At 39.1% G+C, this 26,946-nt stretch overlaps 2 protein-coding genes across 2 annotated transcripts; one reads left to right on the forward strand and one right to left on the reverse strand.

Moving 5' to 3' along the window:
• Nucleotides 1–313: 313 nt before the first annotated feature.
• LOC124270643 lies at nucleotides 314–12,373 on the reverse strand. The gene is made up of 11 exons (XM_046705680.1): nucleotides 11,957–12,373; nucleotides 6,269–6,333; nucleotides 5,916–6,090; nucleotides 5,503–5,598; nucleotides 5,146–5,214; nucleotides 4,458–4,587; nucleotides 2,084–2,127; nucleotides 1,780–1,874; nucleotides 1,418–1,518; nucleotides 618–683; nucleotides 314–505 (listed from the first exon to the last, which is right to left on the reverse strand). Exons 6-11 carry the CDS (start codon nucleotides 4,508–4,510, stop codon nucleotides 427–429), a joined length of 438 nt encoding a protein of 145 aa, XP_046561636.1. The 5' UTR covers nucleotides 4,511–4,587; nucleotides 5,146–5,214; nucleotides 5,503–5,598; nucleotides 5,916–6,090; nucleotides 6,269–6,333; nucleotides 11,957–12,373; the 3' UTR covers nucleotides 314–426.
• Nucleotides 12,374–19,386: 7,013 nt separating this feature from the next.
• LOC124270644 (macrophage-expressed gene 1 protein-like) lies at nucleotides 19,387–22,585 on the forward strand. The gene is made up of 2 exons (XM_046705682.1): nucleotides 19,387–21,969; nucleotides 22,286–22,585. The coding sequence occupies exon 1, from the start codon at nucleotides 19,592–19,594 to the stop codon at nucleotides 21,659–21,661; it is 2,070 nt and encodes a 689-aa protein (XP_046561638.1). The 5' UTR covers nucleotides 19,387–19,591; the 3' UTR covers nucleotides 21,662–21,969; nucleotides 22,286–22,585.
• The last annotated feature ends 4,361 nt before the right edge of the window (nucleotides 22,586–26,946 follow it).

A 26,946-nucleotide genomic window follows, 5' to 3' on the forward strand; every position in this document is an offset into this window, starting at 1 on the left:
AAGGTTCAAGGATGACCTATATAATTTATTATCTGGATTTCAACATAAGCCACAAATTCACAAGGCTTATATGCTTTAAATGAAGTGTCTGTGTGTTTAAGGGTGTCGAGCTTCGTCAAACTGGCAATTGCTCTCCCTTTCCTTTTCTAACTAAGATAACCCATGAATATTCGGGTTGATCTTCAGTAACCCATGCTTGCCAACTAACTGGATCGGTTGGTCAGACTCGCTTACTTATTCATGTCATCGTATCTCAATTGCGTTGATCGATGTTCATGCTGTTGATCACTGGATTGCCTGGTACAGACTCGATTATTTACACACCGCCGCCATATAGCTGGAATATTGCTGAGTGCGGCGTAAATTTAAACTCACTCACTCACTCTAACTAACATACACATACCCACGTGTGGCACACTCATCCAGTCAAGAATTATACGCTCCGAAATGCTTCCTGACATGAAAGAAAATGTAGTCTTCCACCACCTTCACAAAATAGTCTTTCCTGAAATATACATGAATAAAATGACAGCACTTTTATCAGAGCTAAAGCCACGTACAAACAATAGAACAATTCTATTTTAAATACATGTACCTTATAACCTTCAGTCACATACCTTGGACGTCCACTCTGTAGTACAGCATCCGGAAGTACCAAATTTCTTTTGGTTATATCATACAGTCTGAAAATAGTATGACTATGCATGAAGAGTGTATATTCATGGTAGTGCATGCTGGAACTCTACCTGGTAATTATGTACGAAACACTCAATCTTTATTAATCACTTGTTTCTTATTACTGACACCAACCATCATCATGAACAACACGTTTTTTTTAAATTTCACTGTATCCTAATTTCGATTCCATCGTCTGCATAAGTATGGCATACCCCTGAAATGAAAATCATTCTACCATTTTTACATACTCTCTTTACAAATTTACGGAAACAATATTGAACAATATGAACATATTGGCATTAGTAAGGGGTTGGCTTAGACAAATTGTACTTTGGAACAGATGTAGAGGCATACAATGTAACAACTGTGTTTGATACATTTATATCGACACAATGCCCAACAAATAGCAGCGTTCGAAATACCTGCCTGCCCTACCGCCCGTGACGGGATATTTACAACACGGACTGTCACATTCTCAAATTCACCTGCCCCACGGTCGGGTTAAAATTTAGACATGTATATGAAGATAATCATCATATATCAGTATTAATTCACTCGTAAAAATAAATTGATGATAAACTACGTCGCTTGTATTATTTGCGGGCAGGTAAGTTTTGGTCAGGGCTGGCAAGTTTTACATCTAACCAGTCCTGTGGTCTGGCTGTAATTTTTGGGAGTTGCAAATAGTCATAGTCATTTCTGACAAAAAGTTATGAAGTCACAGTACAGTAATACTTACAACGGCGTTGAGGTGGGACATTGCTCTGCTCCTCTCAAGTTTCTTTCCTTTAAAGAAGAGCAGATGCCGCTCATACTCATTCGGTACTTCTGATGTTGTTTCTGTCGGATAATTGTACAATCGTGGAATATCTTCTTCAATTACTTTTTCCACCTGAAGGTTCGAAAAGAAAATCTTGTTGCAAAGGTTATCCAGTGTGCATAAATACTAGTACTAGTACAATACTAAAGAAGAAAAGGCGATTAACATCAGAATCAACATCCAATCATTCCATTCATGTACATCCCCTAATTAGTAACTTACAGTTATGCCAGTATATATTTAAGCTGATGAAGTAGGTGAATATATGTCCATATTCATACCATGTTCCGGAATTGTGATCGCTCCACAGTCTTCAGCTCCTCCAGATCATCAGCAAGTACACTCACCTGCTGATCACCGAACTCAGCCATGTCCACTACGGGAACCGCTAATTGTATTAAAGAAACATATTCATTAAAACAGTATGCTAACTCCATGGAATCTCTCAAACTTTAACCCCCCACCCCCTCACACACATAGACACGCCATTACTCTCTCTCGCTCTCTCAAACACACACACATACACACACATACACTTCCCTCTCTCCCTCAATTTACCCTTTTCTGGAAAAATGATATACCCACGCAAAGCTGTTCTTCTCGCTGTCGCCTTTTCCGCACATCCTTCGCTGAAATAGTAGTGAATTAGAATTAGTTCCTCGTACATCCAATGCTGCACAAGCTCACAGAGGTATAACAGTTCATTGGTTATAAATTATGCCTAAAACACAGTCGTAATGGTTAAGTGTTAGTAACAGGCACTTTGAAAATGCTTTGGCAGCTTTCGTTTATAATTGTCACAAGTGAAAGGTAGCATACCGTTTCAGCTGAACCTCAGGAGACTGCTTCTAAATGAAACAGAAACGTGTTTTATTCATGCACAAACAAAAGAACACTGTATTCTTTTACAAAACATTCCATATTTTTTATATGCTCATCCATGCTCTAACCTCTTACTGTTACCGATATGTCATTGATTAGTTTCATGTACCCGTGAATGGATCTTCGCTGACGTATGTCCAGGTCGTCTTGTCCAGGTCGTCTTGTCCGTTTCAACGGCAGCGGTTGGTCAGCACACCATGAATCGGAAAATATGTTCTGATATAGAAACATAACATACGTATTTCTATGGCTGTATATCATTACCACAATTATTACTTACAACTCATTATGGTAGGAATTAAATCACGTCAGTTTCACATTCACTTATGAAGCCCAAAAATGTGCACATGAATACAACATACACAGTGATCGGAATCAGGCGCGTATCAAGTCAATTCTTTCGTGTAAACCCGATAGGTCGCACAGCTTTATAGGTAGATAGTTTTGAGGGCTTGCCCAACTTTCATGAGGATCTTTAGCAAAAATCATGTGTAAGCCCGGAGTTTTTTTTAATGGTAGCTGCGCCCCTGGGAATATCATCATCGCAAGTTGTGGACATAAAGTGGTCTATTGACTTCGACATAGCTAGATATTTCTCATGTTGGTATATTTGCTCTAGTGTAAAGACCATGCCATGTGGAACCATGTAGATGTGTGACATTGATTCATATAGTCAATGAGCCTTTATTAATAACTGGGTATATGTGTATCTGTTTAGTTACCGTTTCAGTTCTTTTCAATGGCCATATTTAGTTCCGCTGTTACATACACCTGTATCAATCTGGATTGTCAATCTTTCGATATAGCACTTTGTTATTAGAGCCACGTTTCTCATTCTGAATATAATACATGCAACTCTGCTAAACGTATTTCCACACTTCATGAAATGGAAAACTATGTATTTCAAACTAGGACACATATTATGTCTTACCGCCGGAACTTGCTCTCGCAGTCCGTATCTTCTTGGTACGTCATGTGTGGTATTCTGAAATGGAAAGCGTTTTCGCGCAAGCATGTGTAAATAAATACCTGTTCTATCAGAACGTGTATCTATCTATCTATGTTCTATCAACGTCACAATCTTACTGAATACCCAAATAGACGTACCTTCGGTTGCATATCCTTCCCTGCATTCAAAATTTCTTCAGCAATGAAAGAACGACAACTGCTCGGGTCAACCTGCAAAAATGTGATGATTGCTTTTTTTAGACATACATATATATCAGTTTGCTGTCTGTCCGTCAAAAGTAAAATACACTGTATATTGAACAGAAACAGATAATTGAACTATGGAAATGGGCAATACAAAGTAGTTGATATGGGCGAATACCATAATGGTCATGTCTACACCTGACGCATCCACCAATTTTTACTGCGGTACTCTTTTATGAACACGTGACCCTGTTCGTGTGCGTGGCTGTTCACGGTTGAAGCCACCAATTCCAATATCACAATGTAACACTACACAGAGCTGTTTTGACACGAAATGTCCTGCAAAATGCATCGACACCAGCTGACCTTAGTCCCATCAGCTCTTGAAAGAAATCTTCGTGCCTTGAGAAGTCAACCCCAGAATGTTCAGCAGCTGGGTGCCATGTTGGTACAGCAATGGCGCAGGTTGCTTAAAGCTAGGTTCATGTGTGTTAGGCAGTCGATGACACAACGTTGCCTTCCTGTTGTACCCCAGGCGCACCTTAATGCCTAATCCTGTTTAAGTGTACGCTCATTACGTCCGTAAAATAGCCACATGTATCCGTTAACATCACACTTTGTTCTGTTTGGGTATATTTGGGACATATAGTAACACATGTGAAGTTTGTTCATTTTGTTCAGAACATTAGACACAGAACACAAACGTCAAAAAGGTCATACCTTTTTGTCCTTCCTGCATTCGTTCCAAGCATACTGAAACAAGTAAACGATGCTCAGTGTGACCCTTACATTAGTAAGTATACTTTCATTTATGTAAAAATTTAAATATTTTCTGAATAGTTGTTGAATAAGTAAAAGTGAAATATGCAGCCATTAATTCAGTAAAACGTTTATAAAACCCTTTTCAACATATCACTGTACTCACTATGCACACGTAAACCCCACAGCTGGTAGTGTCCTTCTGTGTTGTGTACCCATGACCGACTTCTACGTTGAAGTGTGTTGGGTCAATGGCATCATCCGGTACATTCTGAAGTCTGTATTCCATGTACTCCCTTCATAGAAACATACCAAAGCAATGAGAGTAGAACCCGACAGATAACTCAACAATGAATAGACATAGACTAGGAGGCGTGAAGGTAGTTACCCTCTGTATGTTTGCGTGCGTGCAAGTATAATGTCCTCGTAGGTGTCAGAACAGGGCATGTACTAAGTCAACAATCATACCTTGTGATGTTGACCACCTCTTCATCAAATGTCCGGTTCATGGGGTCATAGAAACGCATTTGTTTGGTTTGTACATCCAAAACCTGAGTTAGAAGAATAAATGTTATACTATTATATGTCAATACACCTGGCGTTCCCCTTTCCCACTGAATAAGACATTTGCTCCAAAAATACAATATAAGGCTGCTGAAACGCCAGAAACACATCACTATTGGCGATAACCACAGATTACGACAAGCTACATTTAGTCATGACATCTGGATCAGACTCGGTGACAGGAAATCACAAAAGTTTAAACACTGCTGAAATTCAACACGCGTCCCAGACACATATAGCTTATAAGTCACCACTCTTACTGTCTTAAATACCCAGGAAATACCAATTACCAACAATGTCCAATGGCTGCCCTGTCTATGAATCGGTATAAACACTTTTTCTGCGTCTGAGAGTTTTTCCTGAAATATAACGAATATTGTCTGTTACATTTGGAACAATATTCGTTCTGAGATGCCATCTTCATAATGCAGTAGTATTGTGCAACATAGCAGTTACATAGTGAACGAATCGCCATATTGTGGCATTACACAAGAAACAAACAAACAAATTATAATGCGATCAACAATGAATTTGTTATATTCGTAGGAAATAATTCAATTCCATAATTAGTCATTGCTGACGTTTATCAACTGTTGCAGTGTATATTATCTCACAGGTATGTACTGTACACAATATCAATTCATCACCTTTTGTAGAAGTGCCACTCTGTGACTCCTTCCCGACTTGAAATTTCGCCATCCCTCAATAACCTGAGTTGATAAAGCTACATTTCTTTCCTTACACTGAAGCAAATAACACGAAAAAAAGAACATGTTATATATTCAAGGACGAATATTGTTTACCGTATGTAATTGTATACATAAACACAACATTCAGTCATATTGTATATTCTTTGAACAAACGAGTCGACATCTTGTATTGTTGTTATTTCTAAATTGCCTTGTATGTTAAAAATCCTTCCACATACCTCTCGTCCTTGACACAGCACATACAGGAAGGCATTTATTATCTGCAAAAGAAACGTATTTACTATTATTGTTACTTGGGTTTTTTCTTTTATCAGCGTGTATTAACTGCTTATACTGTCTTTTACACATACCTGATCATTCACCCAGCCATCTCATCTCTTTCTCTATTTTGTCTCTCATTTGGTCTTCGGTTTCTTTCGGAAGCCTTGGTGCTATCGTCAGGATATCCAGTTTTGAAACTCTATAGGGACCTATGGACACGACTATGTCGTCCAGTAGTCTGTTATCATTGCAGATATCTTGAAACTGAAAATAATTACATCAAAGCTATTATGAAAACAACGGTATAGCTGCATCAGGCAAGGTTAGGTCCCCAATATCTTCTGTACTTCACATTATGTACTTTTAAGTCACAAGTGTACCGCACTGTAACCATTAAATCATTACATCATCTCTACGATTTGATACATTGAATTACCCTCACCACATCCAGTTTAGTTGATGTTGATTCTGCTGAATTTGCTTGTTCTTGGATACACTCCAGTTGCCCTAAAATGACAATATGACGAATTGTTAGAGTACTTGCTTGCTAAAATGAGATATACGTCAAACGTTTGTATATTTTTACACAGGTATATCCATTCTGTGGTATGCAATTGGTGCACCACGCCCTTTTGTATGAAACATGAACCGAACACTATTCAGGACACTAACGGACAATTGTATGAGTTCTGGGTAATGCTCAGCGACCTGCATTATTGCTGAAAACGATGTTACTTATTTCAAACTGCTGAGTACCACTGTATGAGTTAGTGAGCAATCTGTGAATTGTTTACCTTTGCAATATCTCTTTAAGCGTATTCAGCGTATTTCACCGCAATTCCTGCATAAACGGACAACAACTGACCACGGCTATCCGAGAAAACAGTACCATTAGGTGTTAAAGACGAACAAGTGGTGCTGGTTCAAGAAAATATTCCACATTGTATGAACAGTATTATCGCAGTTTGCCGTACGACACGAATGCAATGCCTATGGTGTGGGACTTTGTTATGATATCAACCACTGATTTCAACTACAGGCCACCGGGGTCTGTAATAGGTATTGGTCACCCCAGTGCGAGAACAAAATGTGTTACATATGTGAGCAAGTATTTGGTATTGAATACATCACTTTCTGGAATATGAAATCTATATCAATGACAATATTGAATACGGAATACTTTCCATAACGTTGGAGATCGAGACTCTGGTAATGCGCTTCATGATAGTGACCTAACATGATAGCTGCTCCTGGTCCACCGCTTATCATGACAACATTATTGTCTGACGCGGTTCCATCTTCAGAACTTGTGAAAACAGCAATGCCTTTTTTTCAGAAGCTGCGACGTTCTCTGTACCACAAGGTGATCAGCGTATTCACCCGATTTAGCAATGGACTCCAAGTAAACGTTCCAGGTTTTGTGCAGTTGTACATCGACAAAATTGGATAGGTGTGTGCCCCCTTCCTGTGGTAAATGAATTAATATATAAGAAAAACTAGTATAACACAAAAATACTCCGTGTGTGTATGTGTGTGTGTGTGTGTGTGAGAGTGAGTGAGTGAGTGCGCGCGCGCGTATTAGAAACCTAAGTTACATTCAGAAGTAGATATTTGTGCGGATATATATATCACTGCAAGCACTTACATAAGGATACCTCCGTAAGCTGTTAGCAACTGCCATTCTTAATCCCATATGATCAAATTCTGATCTGCCATCCAAGCGTTGTAGCTGATCTACAACTGCATGGAAGAAGCAATTGCCGTCTCCGGGGAGTCCTCCGTCGGAAACACAGTCCGTGTTCCGATACCGAGGCCTGTAAGCGCTCTGACGTCCCTGGGCGATGTCGTCTTGCGTTTAATCGACTTGCCTCTTGCAGAGCTACCCGGAGCTGTTCCAAGGTAACCTTGTGATCTGTGTCATACAAAGTACAGTCAAAACAAGGAAATATGTCTCTCAGTGTAAGAGAGGGTATCAAGTCAAGTCAAGTTTATTGTATTCAAGGCCTCCGGCCCATATACAAGGAGTTACATACATATACATAATTACAGTACATAATACAATGGCAATTATAATGGTTATTGCTTAGATAACCTATCATTTCTCAAGACAACAGCATGTTTTACAAATAGAGAAAGGTTGCGGATAACAGTTTCATTTCTGGAAGTGAGAATTGAGACAAAGGCTATTGTTGGATATTTTGATAGATAATTACTTGAAATATATTTTCTTCTAAGATCATCATAATATGGACATACAAATATAAAATGAATTTCATCTTCAATAGATGAACTGCATAATGGACAAATTCTCATATTTCTGTCTATAGACAATCTTCTACCTTTATTAATACTTAAATCTAATAAACCTAGTCGGAGCTGAACAAATGTGCGTCTGATATTTCTTGATGTCAATACAGATAAATATATTTCTGGTTGGATAAGGCTCTTAAAGGACCTATATAGATCATACCTTGAACTATTTTCGAGAGTCGAATGCCATTCTTGATAGAACATATTAATTGACTGTTCTCGGAAACGTTTAAGAAACAGAGTTACATTACCCACTGTCTGATTTAACCATGCAAATCCAAAGCCATGGGAAAATAAAAGATTTCTAATATGTGAAGCCCAAGTTGTCTTGCCCATGCTATCAAGATGAACAAGCATATTATAAGCTATTTTAGGTATTCGTTGTTCATGCATTTCCAGAATCTTAAGCCAATACTTCAAACATCTGATTTGTGAATTTATATAAACTGGAAATATCCCACATTCCCCATAAACCATACAATTTGGCGTTGCTTGTCCAACATTTAGAAATCTTTTACAAGCTAAGAGATGAAGTTTCTCAAGACATTCTTGACGCTGAAACCCCAAACTTCTGACCCATAAAGCATAATCGGTTGAATTTGTGAATCAAATAGTTTGAAAAATATGTTTGGAGTGAAGGCACCTATATTCTGAGAAACAGACATAACATTTATGAAAGCCTTCTTTGCACGTGATTGCAAATAAAGAACACTTTTTAAAATTCATCGTGTGAAAACATAAGACCAAGGTAGGTATAGTGATTAGCGATAGTCAGTAACTTGCCATTGAAAAACCATTTCTCTTTTGAAGCGACGGGACCGCCTCATCTGAAGATTACAATATTTGTTTTCTCGAAATTAACAAAGAGTTTCCAGTCGTTTGTGTAACGTTCTAAGATATTGAGTTGATTTTGTAAGCCAATAATAGTATCGGACACCAAGATCACATCATCAGCAAAAAGTAGGATGAAAATTTCAAGCATATCAGGAAACATTTGAACGCCGTGTTTACCAGAGATTGTAATATCGTAATACAGTTCACTTGTAAAGAAAGAAAACAACATTGGACTTAAGATACAGCCCTGTCGTAACCCTATGGGACAATCAAAGAAGTCGGTTACATCATTACCACAACGTACACACGATTTTATGTTAGAATACATTGACTTTAGAATATTATACATTTTTCCTTGTAAACCAGATTTTTTTAAACAATACCACAATTTGGAACGATCTACAGAGTCAAAAGCTTTTTGAAATCAACAAAAGCAACATATAATTTGTGCTTACTTCGTGAAAGACATTTTGGATTATGGCATATAATGTGAAAATATGATCTGCAGTTGAATATTCTTTCCTAAAACCGGCTTGGCATTCGGGAATCAGGTTTCTCATATTTGACCAATTTGAAATTCTGTTATTTAATATGGTTGTAAATACCTTTGCCTAAAATACTCATTAACGATATACCTCTATAGTTATCCGGGTTGTCTAAAGCTCCTTTTTATGTAATGGAACAATAATTGAACGAGACCAGTTATCTGGAAATACACCTTTGTCAAATATAGAATGGAAACATTTCCGTAGGAAGGGCATTAACTCGACCTGAGAACATTTTATCATTTCAATCACAACGTTGTCAGGTCCAGCTGCCTTACCACTCTTTAAATGAGTAATCGCATTTTAATTTCATCATCAGAAATTTGTGTTTCTAAAATCAATTTATCGATACTTTCATATTCCATATCAAGATTGAGATCACGAACATCATCATCAAAACAATGTTATCGTTCTGAAGAATAGAATCATTTGAGAACACTCTCTTTAAAATGAATCAACCACTCAGGTTTGGAAATATTTATTTTAGGATTTGTTCGATTTCTAAAGGAACGGATTTGTTTCCAAAATTTAGCGGGATTATGGACACACTCATTAAGTCTTCTTAGGTTTTGATTACGCAACCTACCTTTATATATTCTACATGAAGTTTTGTATTTATTTCTCATTTTGCAAAAATATTGTCTGTTACTCTCAGTGCGTCTAAACCGAAAACTTCTCAGTGCTTTGCGAGCATCTCGTCTAGCAGTCCTGCAGTCTTTATCTACTGTTGGCTTACTGCTCTGTTTGTTTGACTTAAATGTTTTCTTCATACATTCTGCTGATTCTAGTATAACGTGGACAAAATCATCTAAAGCACCGTTCAGATCACAATCAAGTTTTGACAGGAGATGTTCGTAACAAGAAGTAATATTACTCTGCAAATTATCTAAATATGTTTTACTAAAATACTCGTTCCAGATATATCTTTCTTTAGAATAGACATCTGTACAACCGTCACTCATATTTATCATATCTGCTAATTGGCAAGTCAATTCCAACGGTAAATGATCAGATTCCACCCTTTCACCAACATTTAACATATGTATAAATGGGAAAAGTCAGGTGAGCAAACAAAATAATCGTTGACACTGGAACCCCTGCTGGCCATTGTATGTATATTCGCCTTGTTCGTCTCCGTGTACTCTACCATTCACTATGAACAGTTTGAAGGCATAACATAAGTCTAACAACAATCTACCAAAACCGTTAATAACATTATCATGGGAATTACGATCTTCAATAGGGTAGTCGTCATCATCAACATCATGAAATACATTATTCACATCATCATCATTAGACAAAGTCAAGTTATTTTCTTTACCTGTACGTGCGTTGAAGTCGCCACAAATAAGAGTATGACACTCAGTCATGCCTTGAAGGTTATCTAAAAGATATTGTTCTAGTTGTTCAATATTACAGTTATAAGTCTTATGTTTATAGTAAGTTGATCCTGTTGGAGGGATGTATGTACATATCAGGTTGACGTCTTTATCTAGAGAAAACAATTCCTTAGCAAGTTTGAGACATAGAAAGTTATCGAGATCAGTTGTTATTTGTTCGCATAAGTTTCTAAGACCATGGTGGATACATATACAAACACCACCGGAATGTCTGCCATAGTCTGATAGCTTGATTGCAGGGCTATAAAATATATCATAACCTTCAAGCCAATTATAATTCATGCTTTCCACAAATGTTTCAAATAAACATATTATGTTAAAACTGCGCAGGTATTTCAAGAAATCGATGTCATCAACCTTATCTCTCAGACCATTAATGTTCCAGCTCAGAAAAGTGAGTGTCTCATTGTCAGTGGTCGTCCGTGCATGACGATTATGTTTACTACCGGTGTCAGTCGAACAGTGACCCTGTGGTAAATGTTCCGGGCCTCGGTGTCCATGTCTGAATTGGTGCAGTAAAATGGGTCATAGCGAGGGTATCCCGATCTATCAATGTATGTAACAGATACAACAATGTTACTTACTTTTGAGCGAATCCTTTCTGCGCTCCTGTTTGTCTTCATGCATCGTGCAACGGTCTGCTTCCCCTGTACAAAACATCGACAATCAGCCTCGATTATTGGACTTAGCATATTACTTCGGTGATAACAATGCCAATGAAAATACTAGTTTCTTACAATGGATGCTAAATTACGCTGCATGTTAAGTATATGAACACACACGGTAGAATAGAACTGTATCAATTTACCTTCTGTTGCATTGTCCAACAGAGAGAGAGAGAGAGAGAGAGAGAGAGAGAGAGAGAGAGAGAGAGAGAGACATACAGGCAGACATACAGACAGACAGACAGACAGACAGACACACATATGCATACATCCATACATACACAAGAAACACTGAGTATTAAAATGTCAATCGATCAGACACTGAACTTCAGTTCAATAAACATTTTCTATAATCAGTTCACATCAGGTCATTTACCTGAAAGGTGCAGGCGGCCAAACGTGTCGTGTCGAATTTCACCACACAGAATGTCAGTTTTCAGTTTTCCTTCGACTGCGGCTGTCATTTTCTTGTTTGTTTGTTCATTGTGAAAATGTAACAGCAGTCGAAGGACAAACATATAATTTACCTGTCGACATCACATCTGGGAGGTAGTTGTTCCGGTTCACCTTCCTGTGCATTTGCTCTTCTACTTGCGAATTTATTCTGCCTTTCATTTCGGGAACAAACGAAATACGTCTGAGCAGTTCTTCTTCCGATTTCGTGTTCCCTTCACGAAATTGATCAAGCAAACAGAATGTTTCACTTGATGGCAGGAAATGCGCATCGGAGTCCAGAGCATTTAGTGGAGCTACTGTCAGCCATTCCTTCATGTAAGGTATGCTCTTAGAAAAGTTTCCGTCCTTCCCCTTTTGTATGTTCTCAGGAGTTGCTTCAGCCAAACGTTCTTCCGCCTCCTGTTTCCATGACGTGACATCATCGGGGCTAAATCACTGATGACTACTGGCGGTTGTCTTGACAAGGATAGTAATAAATCCACATGGTCCCTCACACTTTCAGGTCTCAGGATGGATTTAAACGCATACACGATTCTGTGGGGGCAGGAGGCTGACACCCATCCACCTTGAACGAACATAAAAATAATTGCTCATAGAGGAAAATTAGCCTGACTTTTATCAGAAACTATACCCAGAGGCAAACGTTATTGTTACATGTAATCTTTTCAAGGTAACCTCATGAGTGATTGTTTCATCTGAACAAGTGGAAAGTGTGTTAAAATAGTCAGAGACAAGCAACCAAAATGTTTGTAGTTTTAATTACACAAAATATCCTATAAGCACGATTCCAGAAAAATATCCAGCACCACACCATGTGTTCTGGAAGGGGATTGGTTTGGAGGTGGGGACGGTATGATCTAGATTAGGATGACATCAACAGCAGAACTGAAATGCTGTGAGGTACAGGGACTCGGTTTTTTTCAGATGAACGCTTTACCTTTTTGTTTTCAACTCATTTTGCTTGATTTGCACATCAGTATATTGATTAGAACAATGTTACTCTGGCCAAGGAGATCCCTCATTTGTCACCAATTAAACACGTGCTTATGATCCCCACCCACCCCCGCCCACCCTCCATGTTGGGGCGCATTTGGATTTTACCATAATGTCACTAACTTTGTTACGGTTTGTGTGTGTGAAAGAGAGAGTCTACATGTGCTTATACTATTTATATATATTAGTCGAGACATAAGAATCTGCCAGCCCCTGCTACCAGTAAATGTCCGAGGCTACTTTCCCAGGACTGGCGACAGCTGTGATATACCACTGTAACTAAAACTTATAGACTAATTGTCTTTTGTGGGGTCTTGTGGGTTCTGACCTGATCGACAACAATAAGTGTGCGACAAAGAATTTAAGACACACATATGAAACGAAAGAGTGTGAGAGAGAGTAAGAGAGCTTTAAGATACTGAAGAAGTAAGAAATGTTTTTTAAGTTTCCAAGAGATGTGTAGCAGTTTATGTAATGCTATATGTGCACTTTACAACTATGGTCGATTCTGGCGTAAGTCATGAGGTGTGATATTGTAATGGTGCATTTGGATAATTTCATTCTGGAAACCCATTGGTCAAAAACAATTCTGCGCTGTGGCAAAATTAAATATGCTATTTCAATGTAATACATAGCAAGCTTGTATACCAGGGACAGGCCTATGAGCGAGGATTCTTCTCCTTACTTAAAACTCATATTTCTGTGGCTGTGCCACATGACCGTTAGTGTTCAAGGTGTTTTTACTTCATTCAACAAATTCATAGTGGTAATATGTCTCCCAATGGTCATGTATTTTGGCCAATATGCGATTTTTTTCAACACATTTTCCTTTCCTAAAAACTTACTTCTTGTTTATGCTAAAATACGACAAAAGGCTTAACAAAAGGTATCACCACCCTCACTTCAACATTTATAATATTAAATGGAGCTCTTATGGTCTACTCCCATTTGTGAGAACTCCCAGTTGTGAGAGTCCAAGTTGTGAGACAGTGGAGTAGGTAATTAGCAAAGAAAACACACCTTACTCCCCTATCTGATAGAATGGATTAACCCCAGCTAATTATGGATTAGCTATTTAACTGAATCTTGTGGAGGTAACTTAATGAAACTCTAAAAGATAAAGTAATTAACCTTTCCAGATTTATGGCTTTAAAAAAATAAACACTTTGTGTAGCTAACTTCGTGATCATTTGAAAGAGAAATTAATTTACCTACTCAGATTTACGTGTTTGAAAAATTGAGCAATAACTGTTGTAACTATAATTAATCCAAATGTATTTATTAACCTATGACTGCTCTTTCCGATCACCATTATGGCAGGCCTTCAACAAGTAGAATATATCACCAGTTCACGATAATCTTTTTCAGTATTTCAGTATCTATTGAAAACAATAAATGCTCTTCAACGAACAATGTCTTTTGGTTTTAATTAACTCATTAAAGAACTATGCCTCTTGCGGGTACTGTACAGCAACAGGGCTGTTCCCACTTTCATCGTAGGGATGGGGAAGCACCACCTGTGTGCACTGAACCATTAATTAATGTGTCAATTATTATGTTTCAAGTTATATGATCGTTTTGTTTATCAAATACATACCGTGTGATCCAACATGTCGGACGTCATGACAAGAAAGTGTACAGAAGCGTTCAATAACGCGTTACAATTTTCCTTCCACAAGGTATGAAATCGTTATATTGTGTTGTAAATGTCACAAAAATGTTATTTCAATAATGCGTCCGTATTTAATCATGTGTTTATCATCGCCTGACTGTTCCAACAATGGGGCGGGCGGGCGAAAATAAAAAAAAGGCCAAAACAAAATGCTTGTCAATATTCAAATATGACTGTATACTAAAAAAATGCATTGGGAATCGCGGCACAGACAATAAAGGTTTGCCCTAAAATTCCCTACCAGTGTGAATGTTCACTGGTAGAGAACTTGGTCACAGCAGGGATAATCTACAACAGGGATAGGTCACTCGCTTGCTTCTGGACCATTTGTACTAATTAACATGTGCCTCGTCATGCTCCAACGCACACAGTGACTTGGTTCGTTCCCAGCGCAACTTCGGCTGCGTTTAACAGTACTTCAGCCAGTTTCTTGTATCAATCGGAATTGTACAATGAATGAATGAATAAATAAATAAATGAATTAAGAGCAAGAATTATATGTGAATGAATGAAAGAAATAAAGAAAAAGAACAAAAGAAAGAAATACATATGTGAATGAATGAAAGAATACATGATACACCACGGCCATCCCTCCCCAAACATGTTAAAGAACGCAAAACTATCCCTAGAACACATGTGTTACCATCAGCTGTTCTTTTTTTTTTAAATCTTCTTTTGAGACATTTTTTACATTAGTCAGATATCGTATTGCATGTGTGGAATGGCATGGACATTGACAGAGTGTTAACTGACACTGTCACACATCCCTCAAAAACGGAAAGTTTAGAACTATCACAAAACACCTTTCCAGTTTTGTCAAATACTAAGATCAACAAGAAAGACATGTTAGAACTATAACACTCAAGCATCACAAGCATCAATGGCGGATCAGAACAGATCGGCGATATGTCATATTTTGCACACACCTCAAATACACCCTAACAATTGTTTTTAGTGATAAAACTATCACTATTACTTGCAACCACATTTCAACTAAAGGCATATTTCCCTTCTAAAAATTTAACGAACATGTGAAAGACTTTGTTAGCGATAGAATGTAGCCCTGAGACTTTCTTCATTTCCTTAAGCTGAGGAAATCTAGACTTGCCACATTTTCTAGACTTGCGTGGGCTTTCTTGGATATATTTGCTTCAGGGTCTGTACGACAGACTAAACTAGAACATGCCGACTTGAAACTTTACTACAAATCTACCGTACTAATACTGACACTAATAACTTATAACAATTTTTTTACTTAAAATGAAGTGACAGAATAGGTAACTTATCTTCTACATGTAGGTTTTCAGTTGTCACAACACTCAGCGAATGTAAATTAAACTGGGCTCAATCTTAAAAACTACGCTTCCGACATATTGGCTACACTGGTCACGTGACGAGCCGAGGCATACGCTAAGGGGCTTTTCGAGGAGTGACCACTCCCCGTTATATAGTCTCCCTGGTTACAGTGAGGGTGGAGTCAGTTTTCCAGTCTATATAACATTTTTAACGAGTACCTGCAAGTGATCATGATTGAAAGTCACAATATCATTACCTCCCGAAATGGAACCCATACAAATAGATAGTACAAAGCCCCACTGACAATGCTTAACTCACGTTGTCTGTATAAAACATTTATTTTCAGAATAAGACAATTTAGCCAATATACATGATGATTGCGATGATGATTGTGATCTACACATTGTTGTAGATAATAATTATTGATGACTATCTGTCAATCATAAATAGACGTCAAAATGAAAAGTGTTGTCTCATGTAACACAATGTGTGAAGAACCACTACAGGCTTGAGGAACAGTCTGTAGTGTTACATCCCTCTTCAAGTGGCGATTCATGGCTATTTTAATTCCATAAGTGGATTCATTGCATTGGTTTTTACTGAACTATGTATTTCCGGAGTATTGAAGTAAATCTTAGGCATGGAGAAAACTATGCGAAAAAAGAAGGTATGACAGGTCTGCCTTACAGGAATAATTATCCCAGGAGATTTTCAACCAAAGTGAACCGATTCTGCACAATTATATTTTAAGTAATTAACTCAAGTATTTCCATACAAAAAATGCCCCGTTCCCAAATGTGCCGTCCATATTTCAAGCTATTTCTATAGTGACGCTTTGCATAGAGATCCCCCTTGATGTAGGGTACCTATGTACCCTTGAAGAGGCGGTAGCCAGTGACTTGTATTACTTGATTAGATGGCCAAATGGTTGAGGAAGACGATAATGTTATTTTCAACCCGTAATTTCAAGTATTTCCATACAAAACATGCCCCGCTCCCAAATGTGCCGTTCATATTTCCTATTTCTAAGTGACGCTTTGTAGAGACCCCCCTTGATGTAGGGTACCAATGTACATATTTCAAGCTATTTCTATAGTGACGCGTTCATTTGCATAGAGTGACGCTTTGCCCCTTGATGTAGGGTACCAATGTACACTTGAAGAGGGATTAGGGAGTGACTTGTATTACTTGATTAGATGGCCAAATGGTTGAGGAAGACGATAATGTTATTTCCAACCCGTAATTTCAAGTATTTCCATACAAAACATGCCCCGCTCCCAAACGTGCCGTCCATATTTCAAGCTATTTCTATAGTGACGCTTTGCACAGAGAACCCCCTGATGTAGGTAGGGAGTAGGGATTGATTTTGTTTACTTTTTTAGAATAGAAAAATGATGAAAAGTAGCTACTCTTAATCTGTAAAGTAGAAGAACAAGGGTGATCAAGAAGGTTTGGGGAAGTATATTTGAACTGAGAACTACTGCCAGTACCAGCTCCACTTACTCGCGAACACACACATGTCCACACATCGTGTATTATTGTACTAATTTGTTCTTTCAGCAATCATTAGTTAAGTATGTATTTGTTACCTTTCTAAACTGCTTCGCTAACACGTTTATAGCTTGCCTAATTTCTGTCTGTCGCACTGAATATTTTGCCGGACAGCAGCAACTGGAGCTTATTTGGAGATGAGGTTTCAGATTACAGATGTGGTGTCATCAGTAGGCTTTAAGGTGTTGACAGGACAGGGCGTATGGTTACTATCAGAAGCACTGCGCACGTAAGCGTCGCGGTAAGGGCTAGCCGGGAAGGGGGAGTTAGGGGGGTGAATGTTAGAATTATTAATCTCATAAAACAATAGTGTTGTGTTGTATCAGTCCTGTATAACTGCCGCTTGTTTTTATATTGTGGAAAACATTGGTCATCCAAACATAATATTTCCACTGTCACTATAGACCACTGATTTTTAACAGAAGAAATTATAACTCACGTGTAAATTGCTTATTGAGAATATAGTAGAGCAATAAAGTAAATCCGAGAATTCAAAAGCAAACACATATATGATACTAACAAACTGTAAAGTGAAGGAATTGTACTTAAATATAATTGGAGAGATGGTATTATTTACATTAGAACCAAAATATAAGAATAAGCAGGTTAGATGTACCAGGATATAGTGACAAAAAGATGTAATATGAGAACAGATATTTATGAACAAACACAAATTATTATGAACAAACAAAAAATAATATAACCTTAGGAATGCTAACAATATTATTCTACCTTCTGCAAGGTTAAGACTTTCATATGATTCCTTTTTTGCATCAGCTTTAAGAATGTGGAATAATATTTCTGATACCGAAAGAAATTGACCTTCATTACAAAGTTTCAAGTCGTACTTAAAGTGCGAGCAACCTGTAGCTCCATCATATTACTCGTTTGGAATTAGAAAATTAAATATTATACACACAAAGTTGAGATATATGACCAGTCAGCTAAATTATGATCTGTATCGTTTCAACATGAAAGATTCTGCTTCTTGTTACTGTGGCAATACTTGTGAAAATGTACATCACTTCCTATTAGAAACTGTACAACATTCAAAGGGAAATATTAATGTTAAATTTAAAAAGTATTGTAAATCGAGACTCTCCAATCACATTGTCATTGATGTTATTTGGAAGTCCTGATATGACCATTCAACAGAATGAATACGTTTTAAAAGGTGTGCAAACTTTTATTTATCAATCAAAACGTTTTGTGTGATCACATGAGTTGTATCCCTTCCTCTACTTAACATTCCTATCTCTTCTCTCTATTCTTTCCTAATATGTATATAATTGAAAATGTATGTATGTAAATATTAGGGAGCGGGTATTTTAAGTTGGATTACTTGTCCCCAATCCCTTTCACATTTGTGAATAAAATATGTTTAAATCAAATCAACAGATATAATATATGTGAATAAGCATTATACTAAGATTAACATGGAGTTCTATACTTTGGGAAGAACCTGTGCAAGTCTAGGTCTCTCGACCCCAGTCTATATAAGATAACGGACAGTCTCGCCGCAACACAGCTGTTTCTGAAGTGGGGTCTAAACAATAACACTGCGATGTGTGTCAGGTCACTGGCTCTTCTGAGTGGCACATGTGCCGTTCATTGCATGAGCCTTCCCTATATGATGTTAAATCATCGCTGTGCCGGAGTGTGGAGCCGTTCTATCTTTTTTTTCGAAAGAGTTCGCAAGGGGTGATAATAAATCAGGGGGAGATAAGAATGCATTGGAAAGGTCTGATTATACGCATGCGCTGTCCGCAACATAAAGAAGCGTTCATAAAATATGCACGGCTGACTCATACATAACAGCGACGTGCGACGTAATTATTCTACAGACGATGCCCTCATATTTCCTTGAAGGCTGTTAGTTGGACCTTGACTGTTAAACAAAATCTGGTTGTGGGATGAGAAAGTACAGTTAAAACGGGTTTTCCGTGACTCTGTAAAAGCACGTGACGAGTGGATATGATCAAATATGCGGTGCAATGAGGAAGTACATCACAACGAGAGGGGGTGTTGAGATCGACCGTCGACATGTTGAGCTTCGTCCTCGTCGTCAGTGGTGTGGCCAGTGTATTAGGGGGCAAACTGCTTGACTCTGGAAACAAACCTGAGTTTCCCATCGGTGACGTTCGAGCGTGTTACAGAGATAACAAAAAACTTGAGCGTTTTGAGGTTCTGCCTGGTCATGGCTGGGACAACCTGCGGAACGTGGACTCCGGCCTCGTCGTCGTCTACAACTACTCCAGGTGTCGGACAACTGAAGACGGCCGTTACCTCATCCCTGATACAGTCAACACCATCCCTTTGAAGGCAAGTAAGCTGAAAGTATGTGCTGAACTAATCTCTCACTGGTCCAACTATACCAGTATCACGGCCCACGGTGTAAACGTCGAAGCGGGCCTCGGTTTTGACTCGGTGAAAGTCAGTGGTACATTTTCTCCCGGCTTTGAGAATGTGAAGTCCAAACAGATAGGTGATAGGTCCTACACAACCCGAGTCCAACTGAGGTACGTTCGCTTCACGGCCAAGCTGCAGCCCGACGCCGCTCTTCATCCCACGTTCAAGTCTCGTCTGCTCAGTATCGCGGGAAGCCTGCAACTGAAGAAGATGGACCAAGCACGCTATGACAGTGAACTTCTTGTGCGGGACTTCGGTACACACGTCATCACAAGTGTAGATGCCGGTGCCGCCTTGGTGCAGGAGGACCAGGTGTCTGCGGAATTTGTGAACAGCAAGAAATTCTCAAAGAGTCAAATAACGGCTGGAGCGAGTGCTTCTTTTTTTGGGATTTTCAGTATCGGTGTTTCTTATCATTCTTCTACGTCCAATGAAGTGAAGACAGCATATGAACAGCACAGATCCTCCTCTCAGATCGATACTCTAGGAGGTCCTATGTTCAAGGCCTCCAACTTCACAGCCAACAACTGGACCTACGAGGTTGACCATGAACTTGTGGCCGTGGATAGGTCTGGAGACCCCCTCTTCTTCCTTATCAACTCTGCCTCTCTCCCCGAATTGCCCAACTCCATCCTTTATCAACTTCAGAACCTTGTTCAGGAGACAATTCTGCATTACTATGAGTTTAACACATACAGGGGATGTACTGAACTGGACTCGCCTAACTTTAGCCCTGCCGCCAACCTGGATGACGGAACGTGTAAAAGTCCCTACACTAATCTGACATTCGGTGGAGTTTTTCAAACCTGTAGTATATCCTCGGGATCAAACAACAGCGACCTCTGTTCTGGCCTCGACCAAGTGAACCCTAAGACAGGAGGACATACCTGTCCAGATGGGTATGAACCAGTAGAACTGCACACAGGACGCCTGTCCGACTCGAAGTCAGTCCACTCTTGTCACTCCTGCTGGCTGTTCTTCAAGTGTTGCCACGACAACTATTACCACAGCGAAGCAACCTACATCATGCATTGGTGCGCAGCTACGGGTCCGGTGTCTCAGGAGACTGGTTACCTCTTCGGAGGCCTCTACACGTCACAGCTTAACAATCCTCTCACTCAAGGAAAGACTTGCCCTGTCAACTTCTACACTCGCACCCTGGGGAAGGACCTCCACATCTGTATCAGTGATGACTACGAGCTGGCTATGAAGTATTCCATGCCATTCGGAGGTTTCATCAGCTGTACAACTGGTAACCCCCTTGATATGAACCCTAGACCTGAGGGTAACAAGAACTCGACTTTGCCATCACTGCACTCATTCTTACAAAAATCCAAAAGCTGGCCCAAGGACTGTCCCAAAGGCTACAGTCAACATCTGGCCTACGTCGATCAAGGCTGTGAGATCAACTATTGCCTGAAGGCGGGTTTCCTGTCAGAAGTGGGATTTCCCAAAATCCGTCGGCCGCCATTCCAGTCTGCTCCTCCGTTGCTCCCAAGCACTGAAGCACTCCCAAACACTGGGGTAGCAGCTGGAATCGCTGTGGTTGCTATTCTCGGATGTGTCGTCATCATCGTTCTCATCAAGCGACGTCGGAAGTCGTCGCCAGTATATCGCAAGCTTGCAACTGATGACCCCCTTCAGTCTCCACAAAGTAGCTTTGGTTCAACCGGAAGTGATGCTGCCAGTGCAAACGTTGAGTAGTAAAGGTCCATGGATATGATTTCATTATATTTTTCTTAACTTTCATTCAGTGTTGCAGGCGTTTATGTGAAACCTAACATTGAGATATTGGTGGTTTCCCTCTGTGGCACTTGCGTCTGTCACACATCGCTAATTAAAAGTGCCACGCAGGGAAATTCTGTGGAAGGCATTGCCAGACAGGGACAGCTCACCCTTTCAGTTAATTAGGTGTGATGAGGTGTAAACTCGTTAAGATTACTTCACTCAGGAGCTACTGTTGTTATACCCTTTCAGTTAATTACATGTATGTGTAATGAGGTTTGAATGAGGTAGTTAAGTATTCCTTTACACAGGAGCTACTGTTGTTATATCCTGTCACTTAATTAGGTGTAATGGGGTGTGAATGAGCTACTTAAGTATTACTTTACTCAGGAGCTACTGTTGTTTTACCCTTTGAGTTAATTAGGTGTAATGAGGTTCGAATGAGGTAGTTAAGTATTACTTTACTCAGGAGCTACTGTTGTTATACCCTTTCAGTTAATTAGGTGTAATGAGGTTCGAATGAGGTACTTAAGTATTACTTTACACAGGAGCTACTGTTGTTATATCCTGTCACTTAATTAGGTGTAATGAGGTGTGAATGAGGTAGTTAAGTATTACTTTACTCAGGAGCTACTGTTGGCATATCCTTTGAGTTAATTAGGTGTAATGGGGTTTGAATGAGGTAGTTAAGCATTACTTTACTCAGGAGCTACTTTTGTTCTTGTTTCTATATGGGAACTAAATTCTAAATTCTAAATTCATTGGTTGTGTGAGAGTCAGTTTATGTTTGTCTGGAATAGTCACACTTTCATTGTATATGAGTGTCTGTTCTTGTATTAAAAAAAAGAATAAATTAATGTAGTCATTTTGGATATTCAGAAATATTAAACTAAAAATCTATTAGAAGTTTGTTTTGTTGTAAAATGTGTAAATTTTAAATTTTACAATACATCTACTAGTATGTCGTGAGTTGCTCTGCGGGTCTTTGAAGATCAGAATTCGATTTCTGATCCTGGAACAACACTGTCTGCATAAAAATAACTAAAGTCCAGGAATTGATGGTTTTCCAATAGACTTTTTCTGGAAAGAAATAAACGTTTGGATTTTTAGATTTATTAAAGAAGTCTCAACTAAAATGAAATTATCCTTGACTATAAAAAGGGGAGTTATAACTTGTATCCCTAAACCAAACAAAGATAGATCTTTTCTAATAAATTGGAGGCCAATAACTCTTTTAAATGACCTTTATAAGATAATCAGTACTTGTATTACAAACCGGTTAAAGAAAAAACTTATTAATGATAATCAAACTGGATTTATTCCAGGCAGAACCATTAGTGAAAACACAAGACTACTTTATGATATTATGTTTGAAACGAAAAATAGAAATATTTACTAATTTTGATAGATTTCGAAAAGGCTTTTGATACTGTGGGGCCGGGTGGGCGAGCTGGCTAAGGCGCCAGGCTAGTGATCCAGCGAGGTTGAGGTGTTGGGATCGAACCCACCTGTGACCGGGTGTAAAAACCTTGGAGTCAACTTTGTGTGCAGACTCTTTCAGTGTTGTCACAACCCCTAGTGTACAGTACACAACTCTGTGGACTTAAAAGAACCCACGAATCCGTTGGTATAAGACCAGATGGTGGCCGCATGAATACGTGCAAACACCTAGTTGCGGGTACAGCAACGTGCAGTGAACTTGGACAAAGTACTGTGTCTATGTGTCCCAGTCCACCCAGCTGTGAATGGGTACCTCGTTAGGATGAGAAAGCCACAATAACTCGGTGCGCCTAGTGGCTGCAAGAGTTGCATACTCCCCAGGGAGTTGAGATTGATAAGACGATGTGCCGTTGAGATTGACATCCAATGATCGAGGGAAAAATACCAGCACCTAGAGCAAGCACTAGTTGCCTGGATATGTACGCTATATAAATATCGTATAATAATAATATTGCTTTTACTACCGTCTCCGCCATGTCTGTGGCTTTGACTCCGAGGTCCATCCATGGTATGACCCTGAACATGTCCAGGGCGTCATGGAGAATGATGCTTTCAAACTTCTGTGGAATAGGCCCATATACAGATCTGATCAACCTGATTTTGTCCTTTTTTGTAAAGCCAATGAATTTATTTATATCATTGAATTTTCTGTCCCTTTTGACAGAAATGTGATTGGCAAGGTTCAGGAAAAGCATGATAAATATGCGGACCTCGCCTTTGAAATGTCTCGCATGCATCCCAAGTACACTGTCGTCAGGCTCCCCATTGTTCTCGGTGCCCTTGGTTTGGTACCTCCTGATCTCTTAGCGCAGATCAGGAGAGTGCCCGGGTTCTCCACCGGGAACACAGCCCTTCTGACAATCTAGGTAATGCAGACGGATGCAGTGTTGGGGAGCCTTCATATTCTCCGGAAAGTTCTTGGTGGGTTCGACTAGGCAGTGTTTCCTGGGAGAAGTCCCATTCGCTGTCTGGGCTGCGTGTAGAGGGGGCAAGGGCCCTGAGCTGATGATGAGCCTTACCAGCCTGACTGTGCCAGGATCACCCGAACCCTCTCTGCTGCATACTATCTTTAATCTGTAAAACATAATAATAATACTGTCTCAAAAAGGTTTATCGATTTAGTACTGGAAACATTTGGTTTTGGCTTCCTTTGTAATTCAAAATGGCCATTTTTCAGATTTTTTTACAAATGAAAGAGGCTCCCGACAAGGAGACCCCATATTCCCTTACCTATTTCTCTTTGTAGCTGAAATTTTAGGTTGTATGGAAAGAGCAAATAAAGACATAAAAGGAATTACTATAGATGATAAATAATACAAACTTGGACAATATGCTGATGACACAGAATTATTTCTTGATGGCTCAGAAGATAGCCTGTATGCTGCTATCAATACAATGAATACCTTTTACAATATGTCGGGTCTTGAGATAAATATTGATAAAACTAAAGCAATCTGGATAGGATTAAAAGCGGGTAGTGAGGAAAGATTAAACATAGAATGGCACAGAGATGAATTTGAGGTATAAGGTATCAAAGTTACTTCAACACTATGTGACTTATGGGTGATTAATACTAGGAAAAGGCTTCAAGAAATTAATAGACTATTGGCGATCTGGAGAAAAAGGCATTTAACATTAAAAGGAAAGATTACAGTTATCAAGACATTAGCAGTTTTAAAATTAGTCCATATTTTTAACACATTACCAAATCCACCCAACACTTTTAGTACTTCACTTGAAAGAATATTAGAGTAGCTGGGTTCTATCCCATGGGTACTGTCTGTGGGATTCGTTTCTGGTATCCCACTCCACGATATTGCTGGAGTGTTCCTAAGAGCGGCGCTAAACCATACTCACCCACTCACTTCTGTTACAATAATATGTTAGTATATATGTAACTATGGGAATGAATAAAAAAACAAACAAACAAAAACAAAACAAAAAAACAGAAACAACAACAACCTCTGTCTACATAAGTATTTCGAACAGTGCGGAATTTAATTAATTTTTAACCCATATATTGAACGATCATTATACAATGTAAATGAAAATCTGAATTGTATAACAGGGCTTAACACCTGGTGTCGTCACTGATGATCCATTCCTATAATTTTCACTTTATGTTTTCCTTTACACTGAACGGGATGTGTTTCTGAGGATAGTCAAGTCTGGGTATTCTTTAGAGCTGACGTTCTATATCATTTGTACAGAAAGTTCCAGTGCATAACGCTTGTCGGTTCAATTCCTGAGTTGTTAAGTGGGGCTCAATCCCAGCTGACCACACCCCTTGGAGATGCTGCTCATCTAACAATGAATATTCTACACGTATTATGAAATTCTTGGTGAATGTGAGTGAGGTGGTCCTCTTCTACCAAATCTGGCTCAAAGTCAACATCGATTATCATTTACGTTTACCAATAACACCTATGCGTTGAATTTGAGATGAATGAAGCATGCCTACATGCCGGGCCTTGGTAACATTTTGGAGGAACCATGAACCGTAATGAAAACATGATATGTAGCAATAGATTACTGAAATTGAGTTGTTATAACGCTTCAATTTTAATTCCATCTGATGTCCTTTCTCAGAAGGATCGTAGATGAGAGCCAAATGGTTAAATGTATAGGGTATTAATATTTTATATTTTGACAAACCTACCTCCCAGATATTATAGCTCTTAAAAGAATGGTCGAGTTTATGCTATTGGACAAAATTCACTTGAGTAGAGGCTTCACATTCAGCTTTTGATATCCATTGCATGAGTTAGTGAAACACTTGAACATGCTCTTTTTACGGATATTTCATAGAGCGGACATTCAGTGTCTCTGAAGGGCGTTCAGAAGGATGTGTGCTAGTATATGGAGGACGTTACAGGACCGGGGTATTTCTTGTGTTGGAACAAGTCAAAACATTGATTACACAACAGTCTCGTTTCCTGGTGACTGGGTTCCGTCCTATTGCGCAACTTAGTACAATAACCAGTCCAGAATTTTGAGACCAATTCATTCAACTGGATACATAAATATTAATCAGTTTTATTTGATACATCTAAGCTCTTGTATATTGCAACACTACGCTCCTTCTAATCCTTGCAGGGGGCGGTGGGGTAGCCTAGTGGTTAAAGTGTTGGCTCGCCATGCCGAAGACCCCGGTTCGAATCCCCACATGGGTACAATGTGTGAAGCCCATTTCTGGTGTCCCCCGCCGTGATGTTGCTGGAATATTGCTAAAAGCGGCGTAAAACCAAACTCAGTCAGTCAGTCAGTCTAATCCTTGCAACAAGTCATGCAGCGTGATCTATCGTACAGCGTGCTCTGACACGGAAATCTGGAAATCGTGGAAATCTCAAAAGGAGGCTCTGCCCAGTGTAGGAAAGATGTAGAAAATCTAGCCTGTCCACAGGACTGGCAGGTCAAATTTTTTACCAGTCCTGCCAAAATCTAGCCTGTCCTCCAAATATAAATAAAACACCTTCGGCAATAAATATTCAAAAAGGTTATAATCATTATATATATGTCATTGGTTTGCTAAAATTGACCCGACATGAGGACGGACTAGATATTTTTTTAACCCGTCCTCCACAAAATTCACCCGTCTCGGACGTTGGGACGGGCTATCTTTCCTACACTGCTCTGCCGCTAGAAATGTTTGGCGGTCTGGTACGGACTTGATATTATATCAACCACATTGTGCTTCACAAAACTACATTGAATACGCGCAAATAATACATATCAGGTGTAACCAAGGGAGCCAGATGACTTGT

The sequence above is a fragment of the Haliotis rubra genome, unplaced genomic scaffold, assembly GCF_003918875.1.
Source record: "Haliotis rubra isolate DU_JTF1 unplaced genomic scaffold, ASM391887v1 Scf1531, whole genome shotgun sequence".
NCBI lineage: Eukaryota > Metazoa > Mollusca > Gastropoda > Lepetellida > Haliotidae > Haliotis > Haliotis rubra.